Source organism: Denticeps clupeoides, chromosome 10 (genome assembly GCF_900700375.1).
Source record: "Denticeps clupeoides chromosome 10, fDenClu1.1, whole genome shotgun sequence".
NCBI classification, from domain to species: domain Eukaryota; kingdom Metazoa; phylum Chordata; class Actinopteri; order Clupeiformes; family Denticipitidae; genus Denticeps; species Denticeps clupeoides.
This window is the reverse complement of record NC_041716.1, coordinates 9,966,840-9,992,095: the sequence shown is the minus strand read 5'-3', so window position 1 is coordinate 9,992,095 and position 25,256 is coordinate 9,966,840. Positions and strand designations below refer to the sequence as shown.

At 42.6% G+C, this 25,256-nt stretch overlaps 2 protein-coding genes across 5 annotated transcripts in view; both read right to left on the bottom strand.

Annotated features, from left to right (window-relative positions):
- Positions 1–537: 537 nt before the first annotated feature.
- Positions 538–7,572, bottom strand: pcmtd2b (protein-L-isoaspartate (D-aspartate) O-methyltransferase domain containing 2b). The gene is made up of 6 exons (XM_028993572.1): positions 7,441–7,572; positions 5,866–6,190; positions 3,365–3,467; positions 3,126–3,297; positions 2,796–2,919; positions 538–2,315 (listed from the first exon to the last, which is right to left on the bottom strand). The coding sequence occupies exons 2-6, from the start codon at positions 6,170–6,172 to the stop codon at positions 1,837–1,839; spliced, it is 1,185 nt and encodes a 394-aa protein (XP_028849405.1). The 5' UTR covers positions 6,173–6,190; positions 7,441–7,572; the 3' UTR covers positions 538–1,836.
- A 5,578-nt stretch (positions 7,573–13,150) lies between these two features.
- myt1b (myelin transcription factor 1b) overlaps positions 13,151–25,256 on the bottom strand; it is a 30,135-nt gene continuing 18,029 nt past the window's right edge. For 2 of the 4 annotated variants that reach the window (XM_028993284.1, XM_028993281.1), the window contains 13 exons: positions 23,906–24,120; positions 23,447–23,640; positions 20,918–21,175; positions 20,592–20,746; positions 19,886–19,948; positions 19,586–19,654; positions 18,706–18,768; positions 18,157–18,240; positions 17,214–17,435; positions 16,738–16,829; positions 16,526–16,629; positions 15,934–16,077; positions 13,151–15,313 (listed from right to left, as the gene is read on the bottom strand). In XM_028993284.1, the coding sequence (XP_028849117.1) occupies positions 15,170–15,313; positions 15,934–16,077; positions 16,526–16,629; positions 16,738–16,829; positions 17,214–17,435; positions 18,157–18,240; positions 18,706–18,768; positions 19,586–19,654; positions 19,886–19,948; positions 20,592–20,746; positions 20,918–21,175; positions 23,447–23,640; positions 23,906–24,120 (1,807 nt within the window). In that variant the 3' untranslated portion in view covers positions 13,151–15,169. The remainder of the gene's footprint in view (positions 15,314–15,933; positions 16,078–16,525; positions 16,630–16,737; positions 16,830–17,213; positions 17,436–18,156; positions 18,241–18,705; positions 18,769–19,585; positions 19,655–19,885; positions 19,949–20,591; positions 20,747–20,917; positions 21,176–23,446; positions 23,641–23,905; positions 24,121–25,256) is intronic. The other 2 variants (XM_028993283.1, XM_028993282.1) reach the window with 2 other exon arrangements.

Here is a 25,256-nt window from a genome sequence, read left to right as displayed (position 1 = left end):
GCAATTTTGAATTCTATAACCCCTTTAAATGGCCTTTTCTGCTCAGCACCAAAACGTATTTGCCATTTCTTTGTACGGGAGATCATGGAAATTATGCTTTTTGGTCAGGGAAAGTCATGTAAAAGTCAGGGAATTTTAATTCTGATTTAGAGTGAGACTTGTTGGACGCTATAAGCAGGACGTGAAAATGGGGAGTGAAGGCAAAGCATTAATGAACTATGACACAGATATATCACACACAAAACCCCAGTAAATGATCCAGTAAAATTAACTTATAATACATAAATATAAACTTTTCTAACAAGATTTGAATTTGCATGTGGTGTTATTTTGTGTGCTTTACCGATTTAGAAGAATATTTTCATGTTGCTCTATAAGATGTGGCGTATGGGGAGCGTTTGTCGGTCTCTGGTTTACTAGTTTTCTTCTTTATACTTTTGCCTTCTGGGTGTCTGAAATAATTATACACCAACCAAAGGGGCTGGGCAGGAAGTAAGGTTTTTCCTCTCCAAGATGCAGATAACTTACAAGAAGTCCTTTCTTGTTTGAATTTATTTTATTAGCGCGAAGACAAACTTGATGTGACATCAAGTGCACAGTACACTCTTCATGCCGTACGTCTATAAAAGCACTGCAGCAATTGGCCCTTCATTTTTCATTTTTCTATTACTGATACCTGTAAAAGCCTACATGAATTCAATTTTGGAATAAAAAAGGGCATAATTTATAGGCAATAAAGCCATTACTTTCAAAAAGGCATATGCCCTGTTAATTGTCACTATTCCCAACGTTAAAAAAGGCCCCCAAATGTTCAACTTTACAGCAGTCAGAAAACAAATGAAATGACAAAATGGCACGGTTATATTTTGCTCCCAAACAGTATAATTTTCAATTAGTATGGGAAAAAAAAAGAAAACAATACCCCCCCCCTCATGTCAAACATTAAAGCGTATAATAATAAATCAACCAACACTCAACATTCTGGAAAAGCATAAAGCTGGTGACAAAAAAAAATTCCAAGTTAAGTAACAAAGAAATACAAATGGAGAAAAAGATATATATATATTTAGACAAATCCTCATTATGTACAAAAACTACTTTTATCTCCCCCCCGTTGCACCATTGTGCTGGTATGTGTCACCTTCCCGTGAAGCAGCGGACAAAATGCAAATATCACCAGACAATTAAACATAAAAAACGTCTAATATTTCCGTTATTTTTTTTTTTTTTTTCGTTCTGCTTCCGATACTGGACAACTAATACATTTATAAAATCAGACAACATATTGCAATATACTGTAACAAAGTATCAATGCAAAGTAATAGACCGAAGACTGGAAATATTGCCATAATGAAACAGTTCTCTACAAACTGAAGTGATCATAATTGCGTAGGTGGACACAGTAGATGAATCCCCATAATAAACGAAGAACGAATACACACAGAACATGATAACAGAACAGAGACAGGATGCCGCAGAGAGTGTAGGAGCGCAATAGAGATGTACAGTACAGTCAAAATCCAATCATTATATGGACCAAACTGGAGAACACCAGACCAAAGGTCTCCCCATTCCCTCACACACGCACAAAACATTGCAATGCTTTAGCAATTCGTCTCTGTCCTCAGCAACATCTTCACAACATCAATCAGCAAAAAGCATCCTGCCAACCTGATCCCAGTTCATCTGAAAAGTAAATGGTCTGAACAGAGATACGAGCACAATAGTGTCACCACCCCGAACCCCTAGCGTCACACCCTGACAGCTAACAATGTGAAGAGTGGACCACCTGTCCGTGTGTCATTTTGGGAGAAGGGTGGGGTGAAGGTCTTCTGCTTATTTCTCGCGGTAGTACAGCAGGTACATCTTCAGTGGCTCAGGTAGAGGCAATCCCAAGATCCTCTCCCGGAGGAGATTGACAGGCGGCTCAGGTGGGGCTTCAGCCCGGCCCGCCTCGTCTCCCTCGTCTCGTCTCTGCCCCTCCTCCCCATCATCGTCCTCGAGCTTGTAGTCTCCTCGCTTGCAGCACAGTTGCTCCAATTCTTCCTCCTCCTCCTCTTCTTCCTCCGCCGCCTTGTGGCTGCTGTAGTCCATCAGTGAGGGGATGGCGGAGTCGCGGAGGACGAGGGAGTCGTCGCGGCGGCGGTATAGGCGCAGACGTTTCAAACGGGGCCCGTAGCGATGCATGGCTCGGGCTCCGGTGAACGGCGCACCATGATTCTTGATTCGGCACTCGGACATGCCGCAGGTGGTCCTCAGCGTGTGCCGAATGGACAGACGGGCCAGATCCTGCAGAGTCCGCACCTCAAACAAGGCTGGTGAGACAGAGCATTTACGCATTCAGTTTCTTAAAAGAGGCAATTAAAAACTTCATCAATCAGTTTCCACAAAACAAAGCCACTTTTTCATACTAGCTTTGTCTATGGCATCCATTCCATTATTTGTTGAATTTCAACACACCTTCTTCAACATAATGTGGCCATACTTTATGACCAAATAGTGGGTATACTCACTTACCCTTATTGTATTTTCTACCAATTTCAGCTAATAAATGTTCCTGATAATGTAAATAGTATGCAAAATACTACACAAAATATGTAATACTTTACAGATACAGGCCCATAATCTGACAAACACGTGAAGAAATGATATATACATTTTTAATACTAATGTTAATAAATAAGATGTTGTAAAAGCTGTATGCTGCATAGTAGATCTGCATAGTTTTACACAAACCTATTTCTAATTCTAACTTTGCTTTTAATAAAAGACATGTGTAACTGTACTTTACTTACGTAGAGGGACTGCCTTGACTTTACCGCTGCTGTCGTGCCGTGGCTGCACAAGTGGAGCAAAGGACACGGCGATGATCTTTTTGGTGTCCCAGGTATTTTGCCCTGTGCGGGTGATCCTGGTCAACTGAAGAGAAAACTTCGATGTTTGTCCTCTGCGTGTATTTTCAGCAACTTTGTGCATAGCCATAATGCAGCTTGTATCCATAGAACATTTACATTTTTCAGCGTGATAACATAAACTTAAGTTAAATGGAGTAATTTCAGCCAGAGTGGAGCTGTTAAGTCACCCTTCATTGGGTTTATAAAACATTGCAATGGTGCATTTCTCACCTTCTCCTCCAGAGGAAGCACCAGGATGCCTCCAACTTTAAGCAGGTTCCTCATGTAGTTCTCATGTTCTCTCTGCACCCCTGCCCCGCAGTACACACGGTCATACTTCCGGCTGTCAGGTGGGATCTCCAGACAGTTTCCAACAACGAAGGAGGGTTCGCAGAACTCAAACCTGCCACCCAGTGACAATTCAGAAAGGACTCCAAATCACAATCAGCAACTGAAAAGATTCTGCTTACTTGTCAAAGCTGTCACTGGTTTTGATGAAGAGGTCTAGTTTCTGGTAGGCGTACTCGATAACATCTGCATGTAGCTCCACGCCATGGTTTACACCATAAGAACCTGGTGAAAAAGAATCATGGGAGAATTAAAGTGGCATCACATGAATACTTGTGATACTGTGCTCTGAACTTTAGGTGCCCCGATTGCCTGGATACACACAGTTAAATCAGTAAGGTAATTCCAGAGAGAATTGCAAAAGTGGTAGCAGGTAGTCCCTTCACACAGTGTACTGCATTGTTCTTAAAGTGGGGTCTTCCGGGAAATTTATTTTGAATGGGAAATCCAATAACTGCGTTAGAGAACTGGTAAGAACCAGTAAGAAACATGTCAACAGGCTAATGCTAGTGGAAAAGCTCTAAGGATCCTACATGTCCATTCATCAATATGTTGGTTGTACTTTCGTTTCTCATGAAAAACTGGCTGTAATTTCACTTTTTGTGAAAATGTATTTGCATGTTGGCAACAAACAGCTACGCTAACGCTAATACAAGCATGCACAAGATACTGATGTTTGGAAAAGCTGGTGAAGAAAAGTTTAACAGTCGCCTATCATGAAAATTTCACTTTGTGAGATTATTTATCATTAATACGAGTTCTCCCAGCCTGTCTATGGTCCTGCAGTGGCTAGAAATGGTGATATGTATAAAGAGAGCTTTGGCCGTTCAAAGAGCGGCAGCTAAGACAGTTGGATCTGGAATTTGTCCCCTTATGTCGTCATAAGGGGAAAGGTTACCCCTTTCTCCTGCTTTGTCCGCCAAGAGAATCTCCCTCCCCTAAAAAAGGAACTCCACCGACCCTCATGGCATGAAAACGTGTGAAGCATTACAGTTGCTCTGTGATTGGAGGTAAAATGATGAGCACAAATGTATTTTTTTTTAGTTCCGTCATGGTAGACTCTGAGGAAACAGTGGGTTAATTATATTGTTTTCAGGAAAAAATGCCGACACGACTTCCTGTTCGTGCCAAACATTCTGGTTGGTGAATGGTGTTGATTACATTCATTTCCATGAATGGCCACTCAGTGGTGGCCTAGGGGTTGAGGAAGCGGCCCTGTAATCAGAAGGTTCCCGATCTGCCAAGGTGCTATCTGAGGTGCCACCGTTCACTAAGGGCGATGGGTTAAATGCAGAGGACAAATTTCACTGTGTGCACCGTGTGCTGTGTAATCACTTCACTTTATAGCCGCTCTCCTCCACATTATCATTTAAAGCTACAGACACAGAAATGGCGCGTCTTGGGGAAATCTCATTGTGGGACTGGCTGGAAGTGGCTGTAATTCTGTACCAAGGCTGAATTTTGCAGAGACACTTCAGATATAATATTAGGGGACCACTAAGACCAATATAAAAAACAAAAAAAAGTTAATGTCATGGGACCTAAATATGAACCTCTCAATATTTTGCATTTTGCTTAAAAACTACACTGAACATAAATCCCTTATTGTTAATATTTACATTTACAGCATTTATCAGACGCCCTTATCCAGAGCGACTTACAATCAGTAGTTACAGGGACAGTCCCCCTGGTTCAACTTAGGGTTAGGTGAATTGCTCAGGGACACAATGGTAGTAGGTGGGATTTGAACCTGGGTCTTCTGGTTCATAGGTGAGTGTGTTACCCACTAGCCTACTACCACTACCAAGACTACTACCACTACCACTAGGCTACTACCACCCTCTGATAAATGCGGTAAATGTAATATTTACAAATGGTTGATGCAAACAACAACACATCCAAATGTATTGACACAAAAACACAAATCAAATGAAGCTTGAAATATCGCTGTGAAAATCAATCATGTAGCTGTCGGTTTTGTTGCTAGGCAACATTAGAAGACTCTAATCTTTGGTGAAAATGCATGACAGACTCTAAGCACTGGCTGTTTTGTAATTTGTTTTATAACAATGACACTACACCTACAACGACTTTGTAACACCTTATTCTGCCATCTCTGACTCATCTGGCGCTAGTGCCTTTCGGCAATAATCTCACACCAAATCATTCCCATTATATATAAGAATCCTTCCACTCACATTTGCTGCTGATCAAAAGACTATTATTTCCGAAGGACTTGGTAGAGGACAAGCTTTTAGTAGACAAACTAGACTGACTGCATTGAGAGAAGCTCCAAGCAGTGATGCAAGTCTGGGCAGTTTTTGAATTGGAACAAGAATCGGCCTGCTCGGTAAACAATTCTATAAAAATATGCACCAATAATCATACACTACTCATCCTCTAAGCATTTAAATCGGGCTGCACGCATGACACCCGATCATCACCTAGAAATCTGACCAAATTTGGCAACCCTGAGATGGAACGTGATAGAATAAAACATTAATAATAAATAAAATAAAAAAAATAAAAAAAGAAGAATAAAACCACTAGAAGAACGCTGTCTTACACCAATGGGAAAAATTTCCACCGCCTCCCTTTTATCAGCAATGCTGGATACACCCACCTAATATCAAGCCCACCATGGTGCTCAGGTAGCCCGTGCCGCTGCCCAGGTTCAGGAAGGAAAGGCCGGGCTGGAGGTCCAGCGCCTCCATCACCTCGGAGTAAATACATGGTGCCGACAGGTGAATGTTGCCGTGCCTCCATGCCAGGTCTTTGTAGGCGTTGTCGCGGTACTCCTCCAGGTAGTAGTCGGCGCGGTCGATGGCCCGGAAGGCGCGCTCCACCAGTCCCGAGCGGATGTAGTGCGCCTCCTTCAGGTTGTCGATCAGCTCGTCGTTGTCCTCTCCTGCACTTACTGCCCCACCCATGCTGAGCTGAGAGTGTCCCTTTTCGGTACAAAAACAATGTGAAAAAGAAAGGAAAACTCATTGGCCACTTTATTAAAAACACACAATGTATGAGGTGGACCTACAGTCTGTCGCAGCAGAAATGACTTAGGAAAATATCCAAACCCACAATCTGGTAAAAATATGCAAATATACTTAATAAAAGTAAAAAAAACTCGTAGATGCCCTGGACGATTTCCTTTTTCCCTCCAGTTAGTGTCAAATAGCAAAGGGCCGTAAGGGTAAATCCAAACTTGATTTGGCATGGCTACAGCAAACAGGGAAACTTTTTTTAAAAGAATGGTAAAGCACCGCTGCCCCTCAACCCCTCCTGTCCGGGAATTCAAACCGTTTAGGGGCGTCACACGGCGGTGTCCTGGGCATCGAATGCGTTTCAAGTGTAAATAAGGACACTGGCGGCACAAGCAGTTATAACCCCACCGAAGAATGATCGGAGAAAGGAAGCCAAATGGCGATGCGCCGTTCACATTCAGGTGCGATTCCCTTTCATTTCTGGGCCTTTGAGGCCTTTTGCTGTTGTTGGCTATACGACCACAATCAATCAAATTCAACTTGGACTACATATAAAAAAAACTTACATTAAAAAAAAAAAAAAAAAAAAAATATATATATATATATATATATATATATATATATGACTATACGTTTGCAAAATGCAACATCTTCAGTGCCGTGCAGGTTTATCGGTGTCGGGAGAACAAACCAAAAACAATAAACACAAGAAAAACGAAGCCATTATGGTGGCGAGGAGAGAATGAAGCACGAATGAACGCGTCTGCCCGGCGCCATCGGAGGAGACGCTGCTGATCTGGCAAAGCGGTGGGCGCTTCATACCGCGATTTTTTGGTTTTTGTGACCATGATGATGATGATGTTGTTGTTGTTGTTGTTTGGGAACACACATGGCCTACTTGTCCACCGCGTGACGCTGCAGCGCTGAAAGGACTCGGGACAAAACGGCGTTTTTTTGTTTTTTTTTGTCGGGGGCAATAATACTTCCTGATAAAGCCGCAGTCTTTAAAACGAACACGGTCGGAAACAGAATCGCGTTAAAAAAAGCGTCTCCGTTCTGGGGAGAAAAAAGAACCGCGAGCCGAACGCGGTGCCGCTGAGCCGATTACCGAGCCGAGAGGGATGCAAAGCCGCCGAACAAAACGCGCGACCAACGCGGCCGACCGACCGAGCGTCAAAATGGCCAGAGCGACGGGCCGTTGTTGTTGTTGTTTTTACCGTGGAACTGAAGAGCTGCGTCGCCGTTTCACGCACGACCGCGGCGCTTCGGCGCTTGCACCGCTTTCCGTCGGAGCCCCGCTGCTGCGTTGCATGTAAACACGCTGACGTCACACGCCGTGACGTCAGCGGCGTGGCGTGCGGACGTGAAATAGTGACCCGCTGCGCACATTGTGCCGCAGGTTGCGTGGAAATACGCGCTCACCTTTTTTTCACCTTGTTCATTTCTTTTGGCTCTTTGACCACTGTTATAATTAGTAGTAGCCTAGTGGGTAACACACTCGCCTATGAACCAGACCCAGGTTCGAATCCCACTTACTACCATTGTGTCCAGTTGCTCCAGGTGGGGGCTGTCCTGTAACTACTGACTGTAAGTCGCTCTGGATAAGGGCGTCTGATAAATGCTGTAAATGCAAATAATTAGTCTTTCCTTATATTTCCCCTTTAGTCCATCCATCCTTGAGGCCGAACTTATTAGCCCCAGGAGTTTTCCTAAACGGCTTCCCAATGTTTGCAGCATTGATGAAACGTAATACAATCAAATATTCTCCAGTATTATTTAGTAGCTTTTGGTAGATTTTTAGGCTTGCTTTATATCAAATATAGTAAAAAATTGGGGTGGTCAAAAATGTTAGCCCCATGTGAAAGTGGCTTGGCTTGGCTTGGCTTCTGAACAACATTCAACCAGCATAAAAAGACTCAAAGGAACAGGGCACTGGAACACACAAGAGGGACTACTTTTTTAATCGCGGTGGGCCTCAGGGCCTTTGTCGTGTAGAATCTACCACTCCCACGACGGGTTACAGTGGTGAAGCGACAATAGGATCTGATTCCGGTCAGAGAATCAGGAGCCTGGAGGCCAGCTTATCAGTTATCTTATTTATTGACGAATTTGAGTGTATGTCTGTTTGTGTGTGGTCTACAGGAAACAGAGAAAGCATACATAAGCAAACACGCAACACAGCATGATATGATACACAACACTGATTAATAACACTGCTTACAGGAACCTAACATGAAACAGACAATACAGTCATACATAAGCAGCTAACCAGCACTAGAACATATTACCTAGAATATAAATATAGGTAGCAAAAACACAGGAAAAATATTGAACTTTGTTAGCTTAGTGCTAAAAAAAACAGAAGAGCCTGAACAACACTCCTCAGCACTCCGTCATGAATGCACACATTTACATGTGAAAAAATATGCGTGGCTCATTAGGTGTCACACTCTAATCGGACCACATAGAAACAGCTAACCAAATCTGGTTCAGCCCAAAGTCTTTCTGACAGCCTTCATCCCAAAAGAACCCCATTACACAAAGAGTGGCACATTAGTGGCTGACTGAAATGAAAATGAACATTTGATGTGTAAAGATGAGTTTTGGAAGTCTGTGCTTGGGTATGATTAAACTGGAACTGTTTAGGCACATGGATGTTGCTTGTGTTTGGTGAAGAAAGGTAGAGGCCTTTAACCCTAGCAACACAGTTCCGACAGTTAAGCATGGTGGTGGGAGCATCATGCTGTGCGGTTGTTTTGCAGCCTCAGGTACAGGGAGCCTTGTTCAGGTGCATGGCATCATGAAAACCATTATGTTGACATGTTGAAAGTGAAAGAAAAGAAAGTGAAGTGATTGTGAAATGCTGCAGCACAGCACACGGTGACACAACGATATGTGTCCTCTGCTTTTAACCATCACCCTTGGTGAGCAGTGGGCAGCCATGACAGGCGCCCGGGGAGCAGTGTGTGGGGACGGTGCTTTGCTCAGTTGCACCTCAGCGGATTGGGGTTCGAACTGGCAACCTTCTGATTTTCGGGTCTTTATGCTTCCTTAACTGGTAGGCCACCACTGCCCCAGTGAGGGAGAATATGCAAAAATCTTTTCGTTGTCTAGGTTTAGGTCAGGCCTTCCAACAAGACAATGACACAAAGCATGAGGATGTCTCATTTTTTTCTGTCTGTCTATCTGCACCGTACCATGCAGTTTCCCTTCGCAAATATTTATGAAAAAAAATGTTTCTTCCTGATGAACTCAGTGTGGTACTGTGATTGGATAAGCTAAGTGGTATCGGTGGTAAGGGCAGCTTTAATACTTCAACATACCCACATCTTGTAATAAATAATCAGCTCCCATCAAGGTGTGCCGTTAACACTTTAGTGGACACCGAAGAGAACCACCACACTCAGTAGACACTGCACCAGGGTATGCTACCGACCCCACCCACATACACACACTGGGGATACATTTAAATTTGTCCGTAGCCAGTGAGACCATCTTGCCAAAAAGCAGCCCCAAGGTTTGGCTCTAACTCTGTACACTACACAACCAGGTACTCCACATAAAATTGCCCCCCCCACTATCTTACTCCGGGCTAATAAATAGTCCCCCTTTTTTTTTGCCGCCTGTGGTGATAGCCAACCACGAAGCCTCTTTTCATGTGACCACGTGACTCCTAGCCGCAGCTACCCTCCCCTCTCCATTAAAAAAAACTTTCCCACCCATCTCATTGTAGCCAGTGTAAGTGCATCAGATGATTTACCACGCCACGGAGTAGGGAAGGTCTGTATTAACAATCCTCATTACAATACTTTACACAGCGCCATGCTTCCAGTTTTGTGGACACAGTTTGGGAAAGGTCCTTGTCTATTCCACCATGTCTATTCCATCCATATAGTCATGGTTGACTAGAGAACTTGACAGGCCTGCACCGACTCCCGACCTCAACCCGTTTAGGAAGTTATAGCTGCACTGGCGGCAGCCAACTCTGGATTGGACCGTCTGTTGATGATGTTGTCCTGAGCTGTCCTGAGAAACCCAGCCTCTGGGGACGCATGTAACCAGTCGTTTCTTGGTTCCAGTCCCAAGTATGGGTAAAGGAGGGGAAGGGGGTGTTGCATCAGGAAGGGTATCATCCCCAGCAAAGATCAAAGAAGTGCATTGTGCTTCCAGTGAAGGGAACTTATGTTCTCTCCACCTACATCCAAGTACTCATCACTCAAGAAAAAGGTAGACCTGCAGTGGATCAGTGTTATTTGCTCTTTATTAAGGTTTCCCCATAGATAACATTAAATGAAACATACGCCCACAATAACAGACATTACTGTTCCTGGTTTAACACTGACACGGGAACACAGTACAGGGTTACACAGACACAGCCACAATCCAGACCCAACTACAGAGTTCACTTACAAAAAAAATAAAATGAAATAAATAATAAAGAAATAAACTGAAATCAAAAAGAGATATCTGAACACACACATCCAAGGTCTCTCCTGCTCTACAAAATGGCACAGTAGTAAAGAAATAACAGCCTCTACAAAAAGTAACAAAAAATCAATAGTGTCTATCAATAGAGAAGGACTTTGTTTTTTGGAAGTACCCACTTTCTCTTCATTTTCCTGTAAGGAAAGAAACACCAGTGCCTAGAAAATTAGCAGTAAAAATAGTTTATCTCTTTAAAAATGTATTAGCAGGACAAACCTTGGCTGTGTTGTTGGTGTTACAAACTTTTTTTTTGTAGATTTTTTTGTCTTTAATACAACAATGATAACACTGTCTTCTGAATACAAATTTGTACAGGGTTCTACTGGTGCCAAAGTAATGCCCTATGCACAAATGAATTTGTTATCCTCTGAAAATTCCAATCTTTGCCTCGCCAGAACTTGACTGATCGTTTTTGTATAATACCTGAATCATCACTGTGAACATTTTTTTTCTTCAAATTATTTCTTCTGCTGATTATTTTAGTCTCAGTAACAAAAAAAGAAAGTGTCTAAATGCCATAACAGGTTACAATTATTTGCCTGTCCTCAGTCCCAGGCACATCTAACATGTTTTTTTTTTTTCCAGAGTCAAAATCCAACCCACCCCACCCCAATCCCACCACATCCCCACCCAATAAGCACCTAACCCCACCCAGTTCCCCTGTCCCTCGCCTCGAACATCCTGAGCAAAAATTTGAGTTCCCAAATGTAAACATACCCTTTCCAGCAGTGAGTGGAGCGAGAAAGGCACACATGATGAAATCACACACAGTACGGAGCTATAGTTCCTACAAGGGTAAATTTGGTCATGTCAGCTGAACGGAACAGACTACTGCCTTCCCCCTGTGTGGTTGTGTGTGTATGTTTCAGACGATGCATCCTGATCATACATTACTTTTTTTCTTTTCCCTGTCCGTTATAATACGACATGTAAATGACTGGCTATCACTGATCTGTGGTAATTAGGCGCGTGATAAGGGGCTGTGGTTTTTATATTAAGCTGTGTGCCGCGCCACAGGATGCTGCTGATGCAAGAACCACAGGGTTCAAATGTTTACTGAAGAGAACCATCATAACATTATTTATCTTCAATTAGCATAGTGCTCGAGCTGTGACTGACACCGAAACAGCACCACCGAGCATTGCTCAGCTCACAATGCCATTCACTGACACAGTTCTCAGCCGCATGTCTTCCCTGACAAACCCCAGTTTTAAAGCATGACATTCTCACTCTTAGGCTTTACGGCCAATGGTATGAAGATATGGCTGTTCTTATTAATGACCTTCTGTGCAATTAATACTGCCAATTGTTAAAAATGTCTGATATGGCTAATTAAAGACCGACAAAAAGGGCAATGTTATACACATTATAAAAATAGAATAAAATTAGATCATTTTGGGACAACATATTCTGTGTATTTGGATGCAGTATTCCCATTTGTCTGAAGGCTTTTTGACAAAAAAATGACACCAGGTGTCACCCTCAGCAACGTGTTACAATCCAAACATTACTGAAAGGTTTTTTGAAATACTGTCATTAAATAGGCAAAATTTTTTCCTACAGATGACAGACTGATCTGAGAGGCAGCAGTCATCTCGCTTGTGTCACTGCGCTCTGAGCGAGCCAATGGCCAACACATTATCACTCAAACTCTGACCCAGGTCTGAATCCAAATGGAACCGGTTGGCCTTGAAAACTCATATTTGTTCTCTTGCTATCAACAGACGGAGCTGCAGCTTATGCTTGAAGACATTTTCCCGTACTACTTTGGATCCTAAGTGTCCACTGAAACAAAAGCCTTCTGCAATGAGCTAAGCACATCCGACAGAGCACACAGATCTACAATGAACAGCATACAAACACGCACAACATTTTAAAATACTCTAATCCCGGCAAATGAAGTACACTCATATTGGCAGAAGTCATGCCTGTTACACATCTGGGACCCATAGAGTTCTGGTTTTTACTATAAAAAAACATGATTTACATTAAAAATACTACATACCATTTTCACACAAGCACAATCTGAGGACAAAACAAGCTGTTTGGCAGTTGACAGGCATAATGTCAGTATTTTTTTACCCCCTCCCTACTGTTTCGCATGTTTGTATTTGCCTTGCTTGTTCCATCGTATACATGACTATACAACACTCAGAGAGGAGAATCACCATGATGTGCATTAAACTGGATCTACTCGGCTGCAGTCCACTTCTAATGCCCAAACAGAAAGCAAAGTATCTGGTCAGCTCTGACCAAATGACATGAGGATGACATACACGCACATTCGCAAGCCAATAAACTGAAACAAACAAACAAGCAAAAAAAAAAACCAAATCAGCAAACAATAAAATATTGGCATCTATGGAAATGCATTTTTACATTTGTAGAAAAACATGACTATCCTACATCCACACCTGACTTGAGGAATTATTGGGTTTGTCACTGTTTCGCTACTGACAACTCTCACAGCTTTTAGACATGTTAGGTTTTTTTTTTTTTTCAGATAAGCTACAACAAGAGAAAAAGAGATACACTGGAAAAATATATGTATGCTTTTTTATATTTAGATATATATAGCTTCATCTTCATTTTATACAGAATGTACGTATATAATGTATTTATGGCCGTATTGGCAAAGAAATAAAGGCATCTGTAACAATCAAGACTATTTTATGCCATGGTCACATGACCAAAAAGTAGCTGCTGTAAAGGACCAGTAACAAAAGCGAGGGGTAGTGGCACTTTGTGCATCAAAAATTAAATGAAGAATAAGGCTACAAGGGTGTATGCTTATTTGATATCACTTGTCTAAAAATATTCATTTAAGGAGTAAAATTGATGAAGAAGGCATACAAACAACTGTGATGCAGTTCCAAGACATTTGGCTCAAATATCGTAATTATTTTTTCCCTGCACAAGGACGTAAAAAGAAAAAAGAACCAATCAGTCCTTTTTGCTCAATTTCGAATTCTGTTTCCTTATGAAACATGCCATCCAAAAATTATGGGACTGGGTCAAAGTTGGAACTACAGCACTGGAATTACTTTCTTTACATTCATACAGGAAGAACTGCTGGTATGCAAAAGAACCCTTCGATAATCAAATGCTAATTTACATTTTTACTTGTTTTGTTTTTACTTTATTTAAATATCAGCAGAGGATATAAGACTACTTAGACCCAGTCATCACAAACACACAGACATTACAGAAAATTAACAAACATATCACAGTTCATTAGTTCTTAAATATTAAATAAACAATAAATACATTTGTGAAATTTTGCATTAGCTATGGGAAAGCAAAAACAACTGGCAAAAAACTGGCAAGAAATTACCAAAGACATTACCAGGTAAAAATATTTGCACTTAAAATGTTTAAAAAAGGAAAACAACATACACAAAAAAAATTAATGGTGGGTTCTTTTGTAGAATTATAATGTATTTTTGTTAATATATGGGTGTATTAGATTCATTGTTTCATACTTCATGGCCACTGAAAGTATGATTAAATAAAATTGCATTAATTATTAAATACGATTTTTAAATAATATGTTAAATAAATAGAAAATGTTAAAATAAAAATAGGAATAAAATAGGAATAAATTACTTTTACAGCAAATAATTTCTATAACAATAATAATAATTAAACAACAAAATATTGAAATGAAGTGCAATTGCAATGTTTATAAATAGTATAAATTTGTAGCTGGAATTTATTTACACAGTATGTGTTTTGGAAGTGTTTCCTTACGTGATTTATCACTCAGTAGTAGGGGGTGCTACAGATTTCTCCCTCCATGGGGAAGGAAGTGAAACAACGTTACTGACATTATCAGGGGATAAAAGGTCATCTGCCTCTCACGTCAGGAGTCTTCGCCTGGTTGCTATGTGACGCCATTCTTGTAGATATGCACGATGGTCAGCAAGCTTTCAGCCATGTTCATTATATGTTTCATCCTTGCATTAATCTTTTCCTATGTTCATGAAGACTTTATTTGGTTTTGGGGGGTATTTGGAGTGGCATCTTCCCTGAAGCACGTAGATTTGGTCACATGATTCAGTTGGGTAGCTTGCTTCTTCCTTTCCCTTGGCAGGTAATATATATTCGAAGAAGTGAAGTGCCCTCTACTGGTTTGTGAGCAGAAAGCAAAAAATAAAAGGAGACATAAAGGATCAACGCTGAACTTCATAAATCAGGCTGAAGGATTTTGGTTTTGTAGTGCTTCTAGTTTAGTAGTGCCACCAGCATTTGGTCCTTGTTTCTCTCATTATTTAATTCCCTATTTTGTGTTGCAGGACTCCCTGGGATGAAGGTTCAGCTGCTGTTTTTAATACACCTGAATGCTCCCTTTTATTAAGAAAAAATCTGTTTCTCTCCTCCGTTCAGAATACACTCACTCCATCTTCTTTTCTTCTCTTTTTTTCTGTTCTGCTGTTCTCTTTGTGCGGTTTGGGAATTTATTCAGACCTTGATGCCCTTCACTGCCTGGTTGATGGTCTCCAGCAGGGCCTTGTTCTCCGGGTTCTGGTAGCAGTCTTTGTTGGTGTACATGTCAGTCAGGGTGCTCACATAGCTGTCGAAGTTTTGCTCAGTGATGGGCTCGTGCTGGGTAGCAAAAAAAAAAAGGAACAATACAGTGCTGGTAAAAGCTGCAGGAATTGCAGCGTATGTTGCACAGTGTGTGTGTGTATATCTATATACATATATAGAAAGAGGGGGTGAGAGAGGGAGAGAAGATTATGGTCATATGGGCAAGCTGGGTAAAACGATCAGTTTTTGTCCTCTGCAAAGCTGGTAAGATATCATTTACATGACTTAAAGTACAAATGAAGAAAGTCTTTGTACCATTTTCTGCCTTGTTTCTTTAAGCAGTGCAAAATCCTGCATTACTGTTGTATTACTGGCTACTGGTACGGTTGTTAGATTGATTGGCAGTGGCATTTTTGTGTGACTTTGGGGAGCCCTGTACATCCTGCTGTTATACTGCAATAAATAAATAAATAAATACTAAAAATATGTCGGCAACTCAGTGCAATATTTCTGAGCAGCTCACTCAGGCTGAGAAAATTCAGATTGCATCATTTCCTCATTATATTTTCATGGATTTTCTGTTCCTATCCAGTTTTTTCCCTACTTGCAACTCACTGAATGTTTGTAACACTTGCAACTGGCGTAGATGCAAATGTGCTTTTTCCTTTGGCATGAGGGACTCATAAGCAACTCACCATGTGGGGAAGGCGGATGTTAGCAAGGCTGTGGATGAGTGCCTGACTCAGGCCGGACAGCTCCATGAACAGGGCTTCGTTCTGCTCCTCTATCATCTTATTCTCCTCCTCAATGTTCTTCAGGTTCTTCTCCATGGAGGAGATCTGCAGAAAAGCACGCAGGTAAATCTGCAATGGTCACTCCAAAAATGATTCTGCACACTACCTGACAATATCCTACCTGACAATAAAACCTCGCAGATTTCACCATATAAATCAGAAGAATAAACTCGCCCCTTTTCTTAAATCCTGGTCAGCTGAAATTCTAAGGCAAGCACTCTCACGCCTCCTGCACAGCTATGAACCGAACGTTTATGTCATCATAGGCACTCTAATTTATTTAAAATGCTGCAGAAAAGTAGCAGCAGTGCACTTTAGACGAGGCATGAAAAGCCCTTCTTCAGCCTGTTCAGGCAAAACGCTTATGTCTTTATATCAATAAATCTCTACAAATGCACTTTGCCCGGCTGCAAGATATTCTGCACATTGTACAGCCGCTGGACTGGATTTATTATTGCGCTGCACCTGCAGAACTTACACAATAACTCTGTACCTGTGTTTGGAGGTTGACCATATCGGCCTCTATTTCATTGTTGGACTCGTTCAGTTCATTGATTTCCTTGTTCAGCTGTTTGATGTCTTCATCATTATCAAGAACTGGAAGGAGGAACGGAATTAAAATGAGTGCGGGAAAAGAAGGCCAAGCACACAGTATGGTGATGAAACTTGTATATTAGAGAAGGATGGAAGGATGAGATGGCTTACCATCACTAGCCCTGAATTTGGTGCTGATGAAATCGTCTCCAGGGAACCTGGCTTTCCTCTTGGCAAAAGAGGCTCTTGGACAACCAGAGAGACTGGCAACACACAGATCCAGACATCAACATGGATGTTTTTGTCATCAAATGGCAACTAATAGATGCACAGTCTATTAAACCACAATCTATGATTTTCACAGCCCATGACCCTGGTGACCCCCAGACCACACAACAATTCAGAGTTGCCAGTTCACCTAGTGTACATGCCTGGGTGAGAACCTGGAGAACCCAGAGGAAACTTGCACCAACACAGGGAGGGCATGCAAACTCCACACACACAAAAGGTTGAAGCCGGGATTCAAACTCTCAACCTTGTGTGTAACCCTGAGTGTCTCCAAGGGGACTGTCCCTGTCACTACTGATTATAAGTCGCTCTGGATAAGGGCGTCTGATAAATGCTGTAAATGTAAATGTGTGTTGTACCTGCGGTGTGTGAGAAAGCTGCCATTGGCATGGCCGGACCCATCACACCCTGGGGTGGGGCAGGTAGGACCCTCGGGTTTGAAGGCCTTCCAGGAGAAGGGGGTTCCATTCAGCAAGCCCTCTTTCTGCCGACGCGCAGCTAGCGGGCAGCCGTAGGCACTGCGGTGGGTGGCGTACTTCCCACTGATGTGGCCCAGGCTGTCACAGCCGGGCACCGGGCATCTGGAGCAGCAGGCACGCAATGGAAGGCACACAGTGGATGGACCATATGAGATGTAGGACAAAAATAAATGACGAGAGAAAAAGATGAAATGTGGTGAAGGAAACAGAAGACAAATGTAGCAGTGATTGGGAAAGGTAATATTACTGAGCTTCTGGTCCGAAATGTGACCCTGCTGAACACTCACTGTAATATTTATGGGGGTCAAATTCCTTCTGCACATGCACTAAATCTGGGAAAATCTGGGGTCTGCTGAGGTTTGTTCCATTCAAATTCAATACAAATTTGATCATTCACAGCAGAAACACTTCTCTACTTAACTGCATTACTTTGAATTAAATTCAACTCGATTTTTGTGCAAATCGAATGTCCAAAAAAAAAAAAAAAAAAACATTAAAGCACAAGGTGACATTTCGCCAAATTTAGTTTAGAAACCCTCCCAAACAGAATCACATGACAAAACACAGACATGTAAGCCCACTCAACATTCAACTCCTTCTCCTTGCCCTAACTCATTTAGTCAGTTTTTTTAAGCAGGCGTTTCTGTACTTGACATTGAAATGTTCTAAGCTGCATTAGTCTACAGTAACCTGCAGTGACATGATTGTGGTGCTGCTAAATCCCCGAGTTGCATCAATATATCTAAATTTTATTTATTATTGACGTATAATAATACCAGAGTAGCGTAAAGCAAGAGGCCACGGTTTTCTAAGTGGTACGAACTTTATGAGCTCGGAGTCCTCCTTGTCGTCCTTGGTAGGAGTCGTTTTTATTCCACCTTTCTTGGCACGCGGACAACCAGACAAACTGAAAACAGAGAATATGAAGCTGATAAAAAAAGGAAGACAAAAAAACGCACTAGAGATCTTTTTTTTTTCTTTCAGGAAATAATAAAGCCAAATTGAAAAAATCAAACACTGGTCACAATTTAGAGTAGGGAACACATTTAATAGCAACAAGTGAGTGGAGTTATTTAAAGTTTTATTTGGCAATGTTAAATAAAAACAGCGCAAGCCAACCAAATCTGTTATCATCGTTCCCTGCTTTAAATTCCCAGCAGTAAATAAAAAAAAAAAAAAGAAGAAGAAGAATTGAATCTTGGTCGTTACAGATGTGGGTGTCTCACTGTATGTGGTGTGTGTGTGTGGATCAAATCTAAACTCAACCACTTCCTACCTCTATGCTTCTCTGTCCTCTGCTGTGTGAGTAAGTGTGAGTATGCTGCATTAGCGCAAACAACAAAAAAAGGGAAAACTGTGTAATTTACTGTACCTCCTGTGCGAAGCGTAGTTACCGGTGATGTGGCCAGATCCATCACACCCTGGGGTCGGACACCTGGGGAAAAGCATACAAAAGCACACAAAGACTGTGGGAGCTGTACATGCAACGTATTTCTAATGATTGTTACAACAAAATCTTATTCTTTCAGGTTTTACAAACGGAATAGAAATTCTGTTCAAGTCATACTGTGTAACACAGCATTTCTCAGTCCTGCTCCCTCTGTCTGAAACCTTTCATTGCATCCCACGTTGCCAAGCAAACACATTCATCATTAGGTTTCACTTCTGCCTAATTAATTCGGGGGAGAAAAAAAAAAAAAAAAAAAAGTTCTAGCCGGGGGGTCCTCTGGGATCGGGTTTGGAAACTGACTCATATAGGCAGCATTAAATTTCCCTTTCATGCGTTCGGTAAAATAGGAGAACTGAGCAAATAGTTATTGTCTTTCGAATGTTTCTATTCATTTGACCTACCTTTTTTTTCAGCAATTTATAACAGACCCAAAAGGGTATTATGTACAGTACAGCGGGTGTTGGGCACCCCCTGTTTTTATCTGGACGAGTGTGTGGTGTCTATTTTCCAAGAATAGTTTTAATTGTGAAAAAGCACAGACTGAAGCATTGCCGCAGCATTGCATCACACGTTTTTTTGTTACTGTTCTGACACGTGTATTGCCACCGATTCTTGCAGTCACTATTTTTGTCTCCGCTTTCGAGACGCCGCTCAGGTTGTCAGCGAAGGGCCCCGAGCATGCAGGGGCAACTAAGCGAGTTTAACTTTGTTTAGTGCAGGTAAAGTGGATTCAGTGAGAGGCATGCAACACCACAGCTCCCCCAGAGGAAGGAAAGAAAAACAGGAGGGACAGCGGACATACTTGAGTTCAGCGGTGTGGGCCGCCATTAGGGACCGGAGACTCTTATCAGCAAGAGGACAACCAGATAGGCTGAAAATCCAAAGAACAGAGAGAGAGAGAAAGAAAGAGAGAGAGCGACAGATAGACAGACAGACATATAGATAGATACACAGAAACCAGATATCCCAGTCAGATTATAAAAGCAGCCAGAAATAAAGAGAGTGCAGTTCACACATACTTTTTTTCTCAGAAAGCCATAGGAAGCCAGGAAAGAAATGAAGGATTGATAAGCGCCCATAGGGCTATTCAGTCTATGTGTACCTGCGGTGAGATGCATAGTTTCCAGTGATGTGGCCACTGCCATCACACCCAGGAGTGGGGCACCTTTAAAGAATAAAACAGATGAATGCCATGGCAGATGCCTAGTGGGTAACAAACTCGACAAAAAACAATGACCAAAGTACCAGGTTCGAAACCCACTTACTACTACTGTAGTACTTAAACATGAGTGTCTCCAGGGGGCCTGTCCCTGTAACTACTGATTGTATGTCGCTCTGGATAAAGGCATCTGTAAAATGTGGTAAATGTAAATGTACTGGATCGTCGTGCCAAGCTCCCTTGGCACCATTGCCTACTGGGGGCATCTTCATTCACTTCTACAATCTACTGATAACCTGCTGATCCCAGCTTCTTGCACCGCCACAGATCAGCTCAGACCAGTGCCAATACCCATACCCTATAGTGAAACTGAAATTATTATAGTCTTGCTGCCCCTAAAAGGAGTGATTTTTCCAGGGGACCCTAACCCTTTGACCTACTGTTTTGTCTGTAATAAAATGTCCCTGTCAGGCCACCTATAGTTCACTGAAAGTTGCAAGAACTTCAAATTGTCCCAGTGAACCAATGACACGATTGCATTGTAGGTCCTTTAAAGACACCTATGTAAGTCTCTGGATGAGAGCATCTGTAAATGAGAAATGCTGTAAATGTGAAAACAAGAACATTTTGAAAACAAACTTTCACTTACATCAGCAGCTCTTTCTTGCAGTCCTTGGGTTGGAACTTGACCTTGAAGCTAGGGGTCGTGACCTCTCCAGGGTACTTTCTGTCCTCTAGGCAGTCCTGCATCATCTCGCAGTCCTCAGGGTCCGACGAAGCAAATGACTGTGTGCTGTGCTCCATCTGTGGGGGTGAGGTGACAAAAGTGTCTGGCGCCATCAAACAAAAAGTAACACAGGACAGGGCAGAACTAAAACAGTTGAGACAGACTGAGGCAAACCCTTGCAGATCTTTTGAATCATAAAATCCCCCCCAAAAAACCCAAAAGGATCATTTCTAAAAAAAAAAAATGACCTCGTCATACTCCTCCTCTCGTTGGCGATTGGGTTTGGTGTAATCCAGTGGCCCCTCCCACTCTTCCTGCTTATATGCATGTGCAGAGGGTGGCGAGGTCATGCCGCTATGGCTGTAGTGGAGTGAGGAGGAAGAGGATGAAGAAGGGTCTGGTGAGCGAACGCCCGGGCTGGTGCAGGACATGCCAGCCTCGCGCTTAATGGGCTTCTTCATGCTGAGGTCCAGAGTCCCGTTCTCATCCACCTCAATGTCCATGTTCTATAGGGGATACCAAAAAATAAAAATAAAGCCTCTGTTATTTTTCAACCCAGTTTCACAGTATAATTTACTGAAAATGAACATTTTGCACCTCGGCTCTACACATGTTCAGTAGTGCTTAATCCAGGGTCACAGGTGACGGCCAATTCAGTCACATATCTTCCTAGTGTGTATGCCTTTGGGCAGCAGTAGGAAAACCAACAACCCAGAGGAAACATGCAAGCTACAGATTCAAACCCACAACCCAGGATGTTACAACCCACATCTATGCTATGAGATTTCAATTAATATCATATAGCTGGTGTCAAATTGGAATATGTATTTAACATTTGGTCCCAGTACTATATAAGCATAGTCGATGTTACAAATTGTGTTAAGATGTAGACAGGGGCTCTGGCCATGACAGTTCTGTTTCTGTTCCAACCGCGATTGCTTCCTGGTGTCCCTGATTATTTAAAACAGGGAAAGCGGGAGATTTATTGAGCGAGATTCTGCCCCGGCCCGTGCCAGTTTTTGTTCCTCTTCCTGATAGTCCTTTCACTTTATTAGGTGACACGGATTGTCTGCCTTGTAGGTTCCCATTGTGTTGCGTAGGACTTTGCACTGACAGAACGAACTCTTGTTAAGTGTCGCTGTGCTCCCCAGGCTTCCAGGTTTTTTTTATGGGTCCTTTACCCACTGGACTGCATGCTTAAATAATTGTCTGCATCATTCTCTGTGTGATTGCATGAGAGGCTTGCTGTGACTGTGTGTGTGATTTTGCGCAGGATTTCCTGGGGATTCCCCCTTCTGCATCCTGCCCTCATCCCTGATCTGCCTGGTGGAATCACGAAGAGAGATGTCAATTTTAATATGGAAGTAATTGGTATTTGTTCCATTTGTCATGTAATAAAGGTTTTGCTTGTTTTATTTATGATACTGTGTCCATTTAATAAACCTGATCTTGTATGACCTAAAACAAAAATCTCTGCTCTGATGTGTTTCGTACCAATTTGGGCTTTTATTTTTTGGATTCCTGGGAGTTTTCCTCTGGTCTTTTTTGTGCCTTAAGGGTGGACGTGCCCCCTTGACCCGGTCACAAAGTAAAGAGTAAAAAGGACACTTGTACCAATGCAATACTAAAACTGCAGAATAAATAAACAATTCAACAGAATTGTTCATTATCACATTTTAAATTATTCTAGCGTTGATAGACTTGAAAAGTCCAAGTCTGGATGCGTTCTCTGCTCATGACTTTTGAGGCTGCTTAGAGGCCAATGGCAGTAACAGCAAATTGGCACTGCTCTCAGAACAGTTCCCGAGGCTGATTACTGCTGAGCTGCTGTGCTGCTGTTGCCATTAATCTTCCCTTTTTATCCTCCCACCCCCAAAAAAAGAGAAATGCCAGGAAATCGAAAAATGATGAAGTAGTCACTCTCTCCGCTGAGGGAGAGAGGCTTTTTACAAAATCACAATATCGGGGAAAAGAGCATGTACAATTACAGTATTCTTCTCCCCGGTGGGACTCATGCGCGCACACACACATGAAAACACGCAGGCACATACATGCATTATGGGGGATTGAGAGGGGGAATGACTTAAGCGAGGAAATCAGAGGAAGTCGTGCAGTGAACAAAGGAGAGACAACAAGGGCAGAGAACGCAATAAATGGGAAAGGAAGACAGAAAGACGCAGAGGAGAGGAAACGGGGTGTCCCCCGACGAGGGGGGGGGGGGGGGGGGGGGGGGGTCAATATAGCAGTTAATTCGTAGAATTCCAACTGACACGCATGTAACATTGAGACTTAAAGACATACACAGGCAAAAGAGAGAGAGAGATGACTGTGACCTGTATTCATCATTAATGTGTGTCTGCCTGCTCAGACGCACACACATGCTTCTTGAGCAGAACCTGGCCTGTATTTATCACTCATTTGACAGAAGCAGAAGAATGGAACAGGAGCAGCATGGAACGTGATGGAAGGCCGGGAGCAGAGGTGATGCAAACCCTTCCCAACACCTCATATCTCCCGCTATTCATTTTGCTAACACGCCTGACAGCATGTCTTCCTCTCAACGGGTGAGTGTGTGTGTGTGTGTGTGTGCCGGGGAGGAGATCCAAAAAAAACCCTACAGGCATCACTTATCACTTATATCACCGGGACCCCTTTCACTTTTGGCAGCTGTGTCTTGCGCGGAAAAAGCCTCTCGCACTCAGATTACCCGAGCGCCTGATTCCGGGGTTAGTACCCAGCTGGGGTTCCACGGTTAGGGGGATATCATGCTTCTGTACCGTATCCTGCTGCTTGGTGCTCAGGTTCTCGGGCCGCTCCCAGCAGCGGGTGGACAGGTTGAGGATGGCGGTGGCGGCCATATGGGCAGCCTCGGCATCGTGGGAGTAGTCGTAGGCACTGGAGGGCGTGCTTTTACCGTAGCTGCTGTGCAGACTGTGGCTGGGGGACATAGCCTTGGGGAATGTTGGTTTGGCTGAGAAAGAGAGAGAGAGAGAGAGAGAGAGAGAGAGAGAATGACCCACCATAGTGATGATAGCTGCTACTTAAACTATTGTTTCCCACCCAAGGAACCAACCAATCACGTTCCAGAATTAACTCAGCTGGGACCAAAGCCTCTGTACCCACCTGGATGTCACTATGTTTATATGTGAAGCTTCAACCCCAACCCCATTTAGACAGATGCTCTGCCAACTGTGCCGGTGGGTGGCAATGTCAGTGGGTGGGCGAGTGGTGCTCACATTTGAAGGCTTTGGGTGAGGTTTCTGTGGTCGGCATCTTTGGGGCGAGCATGCGCTTGCCGAACACCTGCACATCGAAGCTTGCATAATCGAAGGACACCTTGGAGTACTTCTCCAGCTCCTTGGCCAGGTTGGCACGGGGTGTGGTGGGCACCACATTGGGCTTGTAGCTGCCATATTGTGGGATCTCCAGCTGCTTCACAAAACACATGGGCCTGTGAAGGTGGCAAAAAAAACAAAACAAAAGAATTCATTATTCTCTTTTTTTGCAGATAATTTGATTGTTGGTTATTGTTGGTTAATCTGTTCTGATCTATTACTTTTACCACCTGCCATTTCTTTTACCTTAACCTTTTTATTTACTTGTGTGTGTATATATTATAGTGTCTTCAGTTTTGTTCTATAATGTAAAATCTGCAAGGTTTTTATATGAGTAGGTGTGTCAAAACTTCTTACTGGTAGTACAGTCATGGCCAGACGTTTGCTTTTTGTCAGTTGTTTCTATGGTGTATTCTAGTATAATAACAAGCATTTAATAAGTTTCAAAGGCTTTTATCGACAACTATATCAAGTTTATGCAATGAGTCAATATTTGCAGTGTTTCTTCAATACCTCTGCAATTCGTCCTGACTGATGGCAACCCATTCCTTAATAAGTCTTCTGTCAGAATTTGTGGGTTTTTGTTAGTCTACCCACCTCTTGGGGATTGACCACAAGTTCTCGATTGACCATGGACCCAAAATTTTCCCATGTTCCCCAAGCCACTTAGTTATCACTTTGGCCTTATAGCTCAAGGAATTGTTCTTCACCAAACTGTTCTTGGATGGTTGTGAGATGTTGCTGTCGGAGGATGTTTTGGTACCATTCTTTATTCATGGCTGTGTTCTTAGGCATAATTGTGAGTGAGGCCACTCCCTTGGATGAGAAGCAGCCCCACACATGAATGGTCTCAGGATGCTTTACTGTTGGCACAAGACAGGACTGATGGTAGCGCTCACTTTTTCTTCTCCATTTTTCCAGATGCCCCAAACAATCGGAAAAGGGCTTCACCAGAGAAAAAGACTTTACTTTTTGTAGAATATCAGTCTGTCCTAGACGTTTTTTTAAACACTTGAACCTCTCTCCTTGAAGTTTTTGATCATCTGATAAACGGTTGATTTTGGTGCAATCTCAGTAGCAGCATTATCCTTGCCTGTGAAGCCTTTTTTATGCAATGCAATGGTGACTGCACATGTTTCCTTGCAGGTAACCATGGTGATTTCAAGCATCACCCTCCTTTTAAAGCTTCCAGTCTGCTATTCTAACTCAATCAGCATGACAGATTGATCTCCAGCCTTGTGCTCCTCAACCC